Source organism: Salvelinus namaycush, chromosome 32, assembly GCF_016432855.1.
Source record: "Salvelinus namaycush isolate Seneca chromosome 32, SaNama_1.0, whole genome shotgun sequence".
Classification (NCBI taxonomy): domain Eukaryota; kingdom Metazoa; phylum Chordata; class Actinopteri; order Salmoniformes; family Salmonidae; genus Salvelinus; species Salvelinus namaycush.
Window position 1 is genome coordinate 30,335,499 of NC_052338.1, and position 13,435 is coordinate 30,348,933.

Sequence of the window (13,435 nt, forward strand, 5' to 3'; positions counted from 1 at the left end):
CGGAGGATTGTGGGAAATAGTAGCACCATCATCTGGAATACATTTTCTCCCTCTGGCGAAAAAAATATAGCTGACAAAAACACAAAGAAACCTCGACTTTCATACCTCTCAAAATGTCTAAACTGGCGTTGTTCAATGTGTATATTACTGAACGGCTAACAGCGGTGGCTGTAGAGATAGCTGGAGTAGTAGAGAGAACAGTAACTGAGTACCAGGAGGAAATCTCTCGTTCAAAGGAGGAGAACGAACGTCTTCGACGTCTGCTGGATTTCAAACCGCACAGAACAGGTTTGTGTTGACTTAACCGTACAAGTGATCGAATCAAGTACAGATAGGTAATGATGTAAATACCCACTACTTGCTCTGTTCAATTTGAATCAGCAGTATTTTGGGATTTATTTATCAAACAGTAACTAACTAGCTAGCTAAACATCTTGTAAACAAAACATTAGCTAATGTTATTGCATGAGTTTCATAGGACAATGTGTAGTCCCTAGCACAGCGGGTCCCAAACTAGGGGTCGCGACCCCATGTTTAGTTTCAAAATCCTGGTAAAATATATATATAACTCATCAAAAAAACCGATGTCCCTTTTTTCAAGACCCTGTCTTCCAAAGATAATTCGTAAAAATCCAAATAACTTCACATATCTTCATTGTAAAGGGTTTAAACACTGTTTCCCATGCTTGTTCAATGAACCATAAACAAATAATGAACATGCACCTGTGGAACGGTCGTTAAGATAATAACAGTTTACAAACTTCGGACACAACAGAGGCCTTTCTACTGACTGAAAAACACCAAAAGAAAGATGCCCAGGGTCCCTGCTCATCTGTGTGAACGTGCCTTAGGCATGCTGCAAGGAGGCATGAGGACTGCAGATGTGGCCAGGGCAAAAATTTCAATGTCCGTACTGTGAGACGCCTAAGACAGCGCTACAGGGAGACAGGACGGACAGCTGATCGTCCTCACAGTGGCAGACCACGTGTAACAAAACCTGCACAGGATCGGTACATCACACCTGCGGGACAGGTACAGGATGGCAACAACAACTGCCCGAGTTACACCAGGAATGCACAATCCCTCCATCAGTGCTCAGACTGTCCACAATAAGCTGAGGCTGGCCTGAGGGCTTGTAGGCCTGTTGTAAGACAGGTCCTCACCAGACATCACCGGCAACAGCGTCACCTATGGGCACAAACCCACCGTTGCTGGACCAGACAGGACAGGCAAAAAGTTCTCTTCACTGACGAGTCGCGGTTTTGTCTCACCAGGGGTGATGGTCGGATTCGCGTTTATCGTTGAAGGAATGAGCATTACACCGAGGCCTGTACTCCGGAGCGGGATCAGTTTGGAGGTGGAGGGTCCGTCATGGTCTGGGGCGGTGTGTCACAGCATCATGGGACTGAGCTTGTTGTCATTGCAGGCAATCTCAACGCTGTGCGTTACAGGGAAGACATCCTCCCTCATGTGGTACCCTTCCTGCAGGCTCATCCTGACATGACCCTCCAGCATGACAATGCCACCAGCCATACTGCTTGTTCTGTGTGTGATTTCCTGCAAGACAGGAATGTCAGTGTTCTGCCATGGCCAGCAACGAGCCCAGATCACATCTGGGACCTGTTGGATCGGAGGGTGAGGGCTAGGGCCATTCCCCCCAGAAATGTCTGGGAACTGGCAGGTGCCTTGGTGGAAGAGTGGGGTAACATCTCACAGCAAGAACTGGCAAATCTGGTGCAGTCCATGAGGAGGAGATGCACTGCAGTACTTAATGCAGCTGGTGGCCACACCAGATACTGACTGTTACTTTTGATCTTGACCCCCCCTCCCTTTGTTAAGGGACACTATTCCATTTCTGTTAGTCACCTGTCTGTGGAACTTGTTCAGTTTATGTCTCAGTTGTTGAATCTTGTTATGTTCATACAAATATTTACATATGTTAAGTTTGCTGAAAGTAAACGCAGTTGACAGTGAGAGGACGTTTCTATATATATACACAGTATATCACAAAAGTGAGTACACCCCTCACATTTTTGTAAATATTTGAGTATATCTTTTCATGTGACAACACTGAAGAAATGACACTTTGCTACAATGTAAAGTAGTGAGTGTACAGCTTGTATAACAGTGTAAATTTGCTGTCCCCTCAAAATAACTCAACACACAGCCATTAATTGGGACATTTTCACTTAGGGGTGTACTCACTTTTGTTGCCAGCGGTTTAGACATTAATGGCTGTGTGAGTTATTTTGAGGGGACAGCAAATTTACACTGTTATACAAGCTGTACACTCACTACTTTACATTGTAGCAAAGTGTCATTTCTTCAGTGTTGTCACATGAAAAGATATACTCAAATATTTACAAAAATGTGAGGGGTGTACTCACTTTTGTGATATACTGTATATTGTAAGATCATCTTTGTCACTCAATCATTGTAATGTGGCTAACCTTAAATCTAAATGAGAATTATTCAAATCTATCCAAATTCAACTAGAGAGCGCCCTTAGATCGTGGGAAAAGGCTGTACTTGACCGTTGCACTTGAATAATTTCCATGGTGAATGGCTAAGCCCGCTACGCTATGAAACCACACACTATTGCAGAGACTTTGATATTACCGGCCGCAATTGATATGGTGAAAACAATGTGTGGGGAGGCAGAGGCACAGAAACGCACAATACCTTTGTCAGATAACACTATGAAACTAAGAATTTACATTTTACATTTACATTTTAGTCATTTAGCAGACGCTCTTATCCAGAGCGACTTACAGTAGAGTGCATACATTTTATTACATTTTACATACTGAGACAAGGATATCCCTACCGGCCAAACCCTCCCTAACCCGGACGACGCTATGCCAATTGTGCGTCGCCCCACGGACCTCCCGGTTGCGGCCGGCTGCGACAGAGCCTGGGCGCGAACCCAGCCCAGCCTGGGCGCGAACCCAGAGACTCTGGTGGCGCAGCTAGCACTGCGATGCAGTGCCCTAGACCACTGCGCCACCCGGGAGGTAGCTATAGGTAGCTAATTGAAGCTATAGCTAACAGGCAAGAGGAAACTCTGACTGAGTGACTCAAATGCTCTCCAAATTGATGTAAGCTGTGAGGGCCGAGATGCATTGTCTTTGGTTCGCTTCATGTCGGGGATGCTATTCAAGAGGACATATTCTTCTGTATCACGATTCCCGAGCATGAAACGGCACAGGGGCTGTAGTGGAGCAGGTTGAGAGCTTCAAGTTCCTTGGTGTCTACAACACCAACAAACTATCATGGTCCAAACATACCAAGACGAAGAAGTAAAGAGGGTACGACAAAACCCTTTCCCCCTCAGGAGACTGAAAAGATTTGGCATGGGTCCCCAGATCCTCAAAAAGTTCTACAGCTGCCCCATCGAGAGCATCCTGACCGGTTGCATCCCCGCCTGGTATGGCATCTGACCGTAAGGCGCTACAGAGGGTAGTGTGAACGGCTCAGTACATCACTGGGGCCAAGCTTCCTGCCATCCAGGACCTATACAATAGGCGATGTCAAAGAAAAGCCCATAAAATTGTCAAACTCCAGTAACCCAAGTTGACTTTTTTTTCTCTGCTACTGCACGGCAAGCAGTACCGGAGCGCCAAATCTAGGACCAAAAGGCTCCTCAACAGCTTCTACCCCCAAGCCATAAGACTGCTGAACAACTAATAAAATCGCCACTGGACAATTTACATTGACCCCCCATCCCTTTTGTACACTGCTGCTACTCGCTGTTTATTATCTATGCATAGTCACTTTTGCATGGCTATATTGAGGAAAAACACATTCCATGGCATCGAATAGGAGGTTTTTGCACAGATGGGGCTCCATCTATCTCAGGCCTCTATGATGGTGTCTCCCTCTGCCATATGGACACATTGTATGATACACCCACTGAGCTATAATGGATACACTGAGAGCAACTGGTGGCAAAAGAACTCAGAGATATTTATTTTATTTAACTAGGCAAGTCAGTTAAGAACAAATTCTTATTTACAATGACGGCCTACCCAAAGGCCTCCTGCAGGGATTAAAATAAATTAAAATATAGGACAAAACACACATCACGTCAAGAGAGACAACACTACATAAAGAGAGACCTAAGACAACATAGCATGGTAGAAACATGACAACAACATGGTAGCAACACAACATGGCGGTAGCATAAATGGTAGCAGCACAAAACGGGGTATAAACATTATTGGGCACAGACAACAGCACAAAGGGCAAGAAGGCAGAGACAACAATACATCACGCGAAGCAGCCACAACTGTCAGTAAGAGTGTCCATGATTGAGTCTTTGAATGAAGAGATTGAGATAAAACTGTTTGAGTGTTTGTTGCAGCTCGTTCCAGTCGCTAGCTGCAGCGAACTGAAAAGAGGAGCGGCCCAGGGATGTGTGTGCTTTGTGGACCTTTAACAGAATGTGACTGGCAAAATGGGTGTTGTATGTGGAGGATGAGGGCTGCAGTAGATATCTCAGATAGGCCTCACTCCCCCCTAAGAGGGTTTTATAAATAAGCATCAAACAGTGGGTCTTGCGACAGGTATACAGAGATGAGGAGTATAGAGTGCAGTGATGTGTCCTATAAGGAGCATTGGTGGCAAATCTGATGGCCGAATAGTAAAGAACATCTAGCCACTCGAGAGCACCCTTACCTGCCGATCTATAAATTACATCTCCGTAATCTAGCATGGGTAGGATGGTCATCTGAATCAGGGTTAGTTTGGCAGCTGGGGTGAAAGAGGAGCGATTACGATATAGGAAACCAAGTCTAGATTTAACTTTAGCCTGCAGCTTTGATATGTGCTGAGAGAAGGACAGTGTACCGTCTAGCCATTCTCCCAAGTACTTGTATGAGGTGACTACCTCAAGCTCTAAACCCTCAGAGGTAGTAGTCACACCTATGGGGAGAGAGGCATTCTTCTTACCAAACCACATGACGTTTGTTTTGGAGGTGTTCAGAACAAGGTTAAGGGCAGAGACAGCTTGTTGGACACTAAGAACGCTTTGTTATAGAGCGTGTAACACAAAATCTGAGGGGCCAGCTGAGAATAATCCTGTATCTGCATATAAATGGATGAGAGAGCTTCCTACTACCTGAGCTATGTTGTTTATGTAAATTGAGAAGAGCTTTGGGCCAAGGTTCGAGCACAAGAATGGAATGGTCTACCGTATCAAAAGCTTTGGCCAAGTCAATAAAAATAGCAGCACAACATTGCTTAGAATCAAGGGCAATGGTGACATTGAGGACCTTTTAAGATATGCAGCAGGTAACTTTGATCGTAAACTATACTGCGCACACCTGTTTGCAAAACTATGTGGAGATACTGGATCAGAGCATGACAATGTTCTATTTCACAGCGAGGCTTGGTGGTTATCGAGGGGTAGTGTTGGAAAGAGTTTTCAAATTGAGAGAGAAACTGTGGTCATTTGCAATGGATGTAAAAAAAAAAAAAAAAGACTTTATTGACCTTCTGTGTAATGAAAATAAAATGTCTTCTTGTCTCAGTAGCGAGTTTTCATGGATGCCAAGGGAAGCCAGGCTTCCCCAAAAATAAACATAACACATCTTTCGTCTCTCTGTGTTTTAATATATCATTCTAAGAGGCTGAATGTATCTCACAGGAGAAAGAGGTCGCTGTTTCGCTCGCTCGAATGCTATGTGTTGGCCATCTATCTGATGCTGTCTGGTCCAAACGAGTATGACATTGTTGCAGTCAGTAGCATTGAATGCAAGGGAAGCCTGTGAGCATTTGACCTCCCTTGATTAAAAAAATAATAATAAAGTATAAAAAATTACCTAATCAGTGTTGAGCTCAACTGTGAATGGTCCTGGCACACCAAAAAAAATGTATCTTAAAGGGAAGCCAGCTTGGATTTTGGCATCACTCCTATCAAATCGCTTTGAACATATGTCATTGACGGAAACAACTTGAATTGTTGCATCTCGTTGTGTTGTCTTCTGGTGGCCAGCTAACATTAGCCCTTTCCTAAATTAGCCATGGATGGAAATAGGGATTTGGACTTGTGGTTTTACTTAATTCTCCGTACTGGGCAATGATTATAACGGCGATCCTTATCCAACCATTAATTCATACATTGTTGTGCCCCTGGCCTGAGAGGATATGTATGTAGCTAGATGTAGTGGAAGTTAAATAAATAGAGCAAACAAACAACGCAATTATCACAACACATATGTTGTAATATGGCTTCAAGGTGCGGGGGGGGCTTCGCACCGCTACTGCCTTGTCTATGTAACAGACATATGTGACAGGACCAATCGAGCCCGTTGATGTAGAAACATTTGAAATGGTGAAGAGGTGACTCCGGGATGCTGGCCTTCTTGGTAGAGTTGCAAAGAAAAAGCCATATCTCAGACAGGCCAATAAAAAGAAAAGATTAAGATGGGCAAAAGAACACAGACACTGGCTAGAGGAACTCTGGTTAGAAGACCAGCAACCTGGAGTCGCCTCTTCACTGTTGACGTTGAGACTGGTGTTTTGCGGGTACTACTTAATGAAGCTGCCAGTTGAGGACTTGTGAGGCATCTGTTTCTCAAACTAGACACACTAATGTACTTGGCCTCCCACTCCTCTTTCTATTAAAGTTAGAGCCAGTTTACGCTGTTCTGTGAAGGGAGTAGGACACAGCGTTGTACGAGATCTTCAGTTTCTTGGCAATTTCTCACATGGAATAGCCTTCAGTTCTCAGAACAAGAATAGACTGACGAGTTTCAGAAGAAAGTTCTTTGTTTCTGGCCATTCTGAGCCTGTAATCAAACCCACAAATGCTGATGCTCCAGTCTTAACAAGGCCAGTTTTATTGCTTCTAATCAGAACAACAGTTTTCAGCTGTGCTAACATAATTGCGAAAAGGTTTTCTAATGATCAATTAGCCTTTTTAAAATGATAAACTTGGATTAGCTAACGCAACATACCATTGGACCACAGGAGTGATGGTTGCTGATAATGGGCCTCTGTACGCCTATGTAGATATTCCCAAAAACAAATCTGCCATTTACAGCTACAATAGTCATTTACAACATTAACAATGTCTACACTGTATTTCTGATCAATTTGATGTTATTTTAATGGACAAATGTGCTTTTCTTTCAAAAACAAGGACATTTCTAAGTGACCTGTTGTGTGTGACCTTTTGAACCTTACTCTACCTTACTCTGCTCTACTGCACTGTGCTGGGGTGTCCAAACTTGTGAAACATGAGAATGACATTCATATCCATAATTATGCATTAATGTGTAGTACAGACCAGGGACCCATGATGTAATTGTGTTACCGTAATGAACTTTTAAATCAATAGTTTTTCTTTGGCATAAATGTTTAAGGTGAACAAACTCAAAGCGTAATTCCGATGCCATGAAATGACCCATATGTTGTTGTTTATCTACCATGGTTGAATGCACTGACCGTAAATCACTCGGCATAAGAGCGTCTGCTGAATGACACAAATTTGAATGTAAAAACAAACACTTGCAAAGCATGCTGGGTATTATTCTAATGAGCTCTGCCCCCAAACAAGTACAAATTTGGTCGGACGAGACCAAATCGGAGCGAATCATAGACATCTAGGCTATGTTTCACAAATTTGAACAGCACAGTACAGCCGAGTAATTCAGTAGAGTACATTACATTATACTGTACTTTACTGTGCTGTACTATACTTTTCTTTACTGTATTTTACTGTGCTGTCCAAACTTGTGAAACATAGATGTCTATGATTGATTCGGACGTCCGTGGATTTTGGAATCAAGGCCAATCCGGACCGCACCAAAGAAAGACGTTGCTATCGGTCCATGCTTACTGGGGTGTTAGTGCTCAAAGCTACATTTTGTAACTTAGAAAGCTGGATAACTTAGTGTCTTGCACATTGGTAAGGCTAGCAGCAAATAAAGTATCTGATATTTACTGTTGTAGCTATCATGTTGAATAATGCAAGAGAGAGAGAGACATTCTGACATCAAAGTTACCTGTCGAGGTCAAGTCTTGAGTCCGAGGAAAGACTACAACACTGGATAGACATATGTTATTTACATTAAAAAAAAGTTCAATTATGTATTGATCACTTAATTATCCCTTTCCCCCCTTTTTTCTAGACCCCCAGCAGCTTACTCTCCCAGTCTCTGAAGAGGAGGTTCCCCCTGAGCGGCAGCACTGTGAGCAGAAGTGGAGCCCCTGTCTGGTGAAGGACCCAGAGCCCACACAGATTAAAGATGAACAAGAGGAAATCAGGACCAATCAGGAGGAAGAGCAGCTTGAAGGGCTGGAGTCTGATACCAAAGACTCCATATTCACCGTCTGTGAGGAAAGTGACTGTGATCCAATGGATTTCTTGAGCCAAACTTCCGAGAGCAGAGAGGGGGATGTGTTATGCGTCCGCATTCCCCAAGAGATCAAAACCGAGCCTGATGGAGAGCTCTACACGGTATCAGAAGCAACCAGTGCCTCACACTCCCTCTCAGAAGGATATGCAGGCTGTTCTGCAGCTCACAGTGAAAACAGTGGAAGTGACAATGAAGTGGAGAGCGGGGGACTACCGTCAGGATCAAAGGCACTGAAATCACCCAGAAAACAAGCAAAGAAAAGACTAAGCTCCCATACCTCTGCTGGGAGCGGGGCGACCACAAATGCTGCTCCTCCTTATTGTTGCAAGTTGTGTGGAAGTACATTTGTGTACATTGGTCCTTTAGTTAATCATGTGAAAAATGTGCACACAAAGCTTACTGCAGAATACCGTTGTGGTGTATGTGAAGAAGTCTTTGAGTCCATATCAAGTCTGACAGAGCACCTGCAAACCCACATTAAAGCAACACGCACGTGTAATGTTTGTGGCAAATGCTTCCCTAGTGATTCTAGTATGAGAACACACATGGTAACTCACACAGGAGAGAAACAGTATCAATGCAAAGAATGTGGAAAATGTTTCAAAAATAAGGGCTATATGCACTTGCATATGAGGCGTCACACAGGGGAGACACCATTTTGGTGCAAAGATTGTGGAGAAAGTTTCACTTGTAAGGGATACTTGAAAACACATATGAAGTTCCACACAAGTGAGGAACCACAGCCCACACTGATTAAAGATAAACAACAGGAACTTGGGACCAATCAGGAGGAAGAGCAGCTTGAAGGGCTGGAGTCTGATACCAAAGACTCCATATTCACCGTCTGTGAGGAAAGTGACTGTGATCCAATGGATTTCTTGAGCCAAACTTCCGAGAGCAGAGAGGGGGATGTGTTATGCGTCCGCATTCCTCAAGAGATCAAAACCGAGCCTGATGGAGAGCTCTACACGGTATCAGAAGCAACCAGTGCCTCACATGCCCTCTCAGAAGGATATCCAGGCTGTTCTGCAGCTCACAGTGAAAACAGTGGAAGTGGCAATGAAGTGGAGAGCGGGGGACTACCGTCAGGATCAAAGACACTAAAAGCACCCAGAAAATGGGCAAGCACCCATAACCGTGCTAGAGGCAAGGTGACCACAAATGCTTCTCCTTATTGTTGCAAGCTGTGTGGAAGTACATTTGTGTACATTGGTCCTTTAGTTAACCATGTGAAAAATGTGCACACAAAGCATACGAAAATGTGTGGTGTGTGCGAGGAGGTATTTGAGTCCATAGCAAGTCTGACAGAGCACCTCCAATCCCACATTAAAGCAACACGCACTTGTAATGTTTGTGGCAAATGCTTCCCTAGTGATGCTAATCTGAGAACACACATGGTGTCTCACACAGGAGAGAAACAGTATCAATGTAAGGAATGTGGGAAAAGTTTCAAAACTAAGGCATATATGAAATTGCATATGAGACTTCACACGGGGGAGAAACCATTTCAGTGCAAAGAATGTGGAGAAAGTTTCACTTGTAATGGATACTTGAGAGCACATATGAAGTTCCACACAGGGGAGAAATCATATCGCTGTAAGGACTGTGGGCAAGACTTCGACCAGAAGGAACAACTGGAAACGCACATGTGGACTCACCAAGGTCAGAAACCACATGGTTGCAAACAGTGTCCGAAAAGCTTCAAGCGCAAGGAAGAACTGACCAGACACACAGCGGTTCACACAGGAGAGAGACCTTTCAAGTGCACTGTGTGTGGACATTGCTTTGCCACCCCAGGCAACCTGACACAACACCTGACCACTCACTCTGGAGAGAAACCATATCACTGCAAACTGTGCAGCAGATGCTTTAGAAACAATCCACTACTTAAAAGTCACCTGAGGAATCGTCACAAATGTTATGACAGTGCCATATTGGCAGAAGATGACTTACGTTCCTTCATATGATGTGGGAGTGCCCTGTAGTTAAATGCTTCTAGGACAAAGTTACAAAATTGATGTTGGCTCTTACATGAATGTCACCTCACTGTCTCCCATTTAACCAGTAGATACAGATACTATTAGAAGTTTTAACTTCAGAATTATCGACAGCGAGAATGAATGGTGCTAGTCAAGGAACAACTGAGACCTGGACAAATATACTTGACTCTGTAAAGAATAATCTCAGCTAAAGCCCAACACATTCATACAGACATGCATACAAACTATAAGGCCCAATACATACATGCATACAAACTATAAGGCCCAATACATACATACATACAAACTATAATCCCCAATACATACATACATACATACAAACTATATGCCCCAATACATACATACATACATACATACAAACTATAATCCCCAATACATACATACATACAAACTATAATCCCCAATACATACATACATACAAACTATAATCCCCAATACATACATACATACAAACTATAAGCCCCAATACATACATACATACAAACTATAAGCCCCAATACATACATACATACAAACTATAAGCCCCAATACATACATACATACAAACTATAAGCCCCAATACATACATACATACAAACTATAAGCCCCAATACATACATACATACATACATGCGTACATACAAACTATAAGCCCCAATACATGCATACATACAAACTATAAGCCCCAATACATACATACATACATACAAACTATAAGCCCCAATACATACATACATACAAACTATAAGCCCTTTACTTTTCTTTCAGGCCCACGGGGAAGGGGTTGTATGGTGAGGGTTTTCTCTGGTCACCGGGGAGGTGGATAACATGAGGTGCGTTCAGTTCGCTTGAACGTTTGCTACGTTGTGAAACGGTTCGTACTGAAAAGACTGAGGTACATTTGATCCCGTTTTGTGGGTGTGGCTTGAAGCAATGAGTGACATATTTAAAGGGCAGCGGCCATGCTGACAGCGTTCCCCAACACACAACCCAACTCCTCCCAGTTTTTCAACTGGTTGTTCAGTACAGCACCGTTTCCTTCCAGTTGAATGGGAAAACGTACAGAACGCCTGGTTTCAGGGTGGGTCGGGGGGCACAAGTTTCTTTTCTTTTCCTGTACATACTGAATTGATTATTACTTAAACTCTGAAATATACTTTGTTGTTATGTACCTTTTTTGTAGTTTATTATTATTTTAAAAAAAATGTTGCAGCCCACAGGTAAAACAAGAATATGTGTGAAATAATGAATAGATAATTATTTAAATATTGTACCTGTAATCCCCCCCCCTCCCCCAAATGAAAAAATGACAACAAAAATAGACATGTCTTTTGGTTGGTGGTGCTTTAGAACGTACAGTAGAATCGATAAAACAATATAGTATCTGCTCTCATTCTCTCCTCTGTCAGGCTATGTCTTCTTCCAGAGTTATTACATTTACATTTGAGCGGATGTAAATGTTATGTTATGAATGCAGATCTGCTTTTTACTATTAAATAAAGGCCTTCTTTATAAATTCCCATGTGACCACTCTATTTTCACTCTGAGAAGGATGATAACACATTGTAAATTACAAAACTGTCCCTGTACATTGTCTCTAAATCGTTTTTTAAAAAGGGGTTCAGGGGGGGTATAAACTATTTTGTTAAGGATATTATGTGGGTGCTACAGAGTAGAATGAACCTTCCTTTTATTGAGATAAAATGTATGATTATTTTTTACAGTCCATTAGGAGTACACACAAAAACCTTTAACGGTAGACTCAGCTAAATGACGTTTAAAAAAAAAAATTTATAATAATTATTATTTCACCTTTATTTAACCAGGTAGGCTAGTTGAGAACAAGTTCTCATTTGCAACTGCGACCTGGCCAAGATAAAGCATAGCAATTCGACACATACAACAACACAGAGTTACACATGGAATAAACAAAACATACAGTCAATAATACAGTAGAAAAATAAGTTTATATACAATGTGAGCAAATGAGGTGAGATAAGGGAGGTAAAGGCAAAAAAAGGCCATGGTGGCGAAGTAAATACAATATAGCAAGTAAAACACTGGAATGGTAGATTTGCAGTGGAAGAATGTGCAAAGTAGAAATAGAAATAATGAGGTGCAAAGGAGCAAAATAAATAAATAAATACAGTAGGGGAAGAGGTAGTTGTTTGTGCTAAATTATAGATGGGCTATGTACAGGTGCAGTAATCTGTGAGCTGCTCTGACAGCTGGTGCTTAAAGCTAGTGAGGGAGATAAGTGTTTCCAGCTTCAGAGATTTTTGCAGTTCGTTCCAGTCATTGGCAGCAGAGAACTGGAAGGAAAGACGACCAAAGGAGGAATTGGCTTTGGGGGTGACCAGTGATATATACCTGCTGGAGCGCGTGCTACGAGTGGGTGCTGCTATGGTGACCAGTGAGCTGAGATAAGGCGGGGCTTTACCTAGCAGAGACTTGTAGATAACCTGTAGCCAGTGGGTTTGGCGACGAGTATGAAGCGAGGGCCAACCAACGAGAGCGTACAGGTCGCAATGGTGAGTAGTGTATGGGGCTTTGGTGACAAAATGGATGGCACTGTGATAGACTGCATCCAGTTTGTTGAGTAGAGTGTTGGAGGCTATTTTATAGATGACATCACCGAAGTCGAGGATCGGTAGGATGGTCAGTTGTACGAGGGTATGTTTGGCAGCATGAGTGAAGGATTCTTTGTTGCGATATAGGAAGCCGATTCTTCTAGATTTAATTTTGGATTGGAGATGCTTAATGTGAGTCTGGAAGGAGAGTTTCCAGTCTAACCAGAGACCTAGGTATTTGTAGTTGTCCACATATTCTAAGTCAGAGCCGTCCAGAGTAGTGATGCTGGTTCCACGAGCCTCACCACAGATATTGCAATGAGCGAGATGCATGACTTCGCTTGCACACGTGCAGGGTTGGGGAGTAACGGATTGCAAAAGATGGTGACTGTAATCCGTTGCGTTAGCAGCAAAAATATTGTAATCAGATTACAGATACTTTTGAAAAACTAGATGATTACTTTGAGGATTACTTTTAAATTCAGAAAGGATGTTAGCGGAAGAAATTCTCACCTATTACCTT

General features: G+C 42.8%; 1 protein-coding gene across 1 annotated transcript; it reads left to right on the forward strand.

The window, feature by feature from the left end:
* The first annotated feature begins 15 nt into the window (after window positions 1-15).
* On the forward strand, window positions 16-10,701 carry LOC120027018 (zinc finger protein 345-like). The gene is made up of 2 exons (XM_038971859.1): window positions 16-288; window positions 8,136-10,701. The coding sequence occupies exons 1-2, from the start codon at window positions 114-116 to the stop codon at window positions 10,328-10,330; spliced, it is 2,370 nt and encodes a 789-aa protein (XP_038827787.1). The 5' UTR covers window positions 16-113; the 3' UTR covers window positions 10,331-10,701.
* Window positions 10,702-13,435: the final 2,734 nt, after the last annotated feature.

What these genes read in the sequence shown, in the direction of transcription:
- LOC120027018 (XM_038971859.1), top strand. Translation starts at nt 114, where the DNA reads ATGTCTAAACTGGCGTTGTTCAATGTGTATATTACTGAACGGCTAACA. An exon ending in TTTCAAACCGCACAGAACAG is followed by an intron (nt 289 to 8,135) that starts GTTTGTGTTGAC and finishes CCTTTTTTCTAG; the next exon opens with ACCCCCAGCAGCTTACTCTC.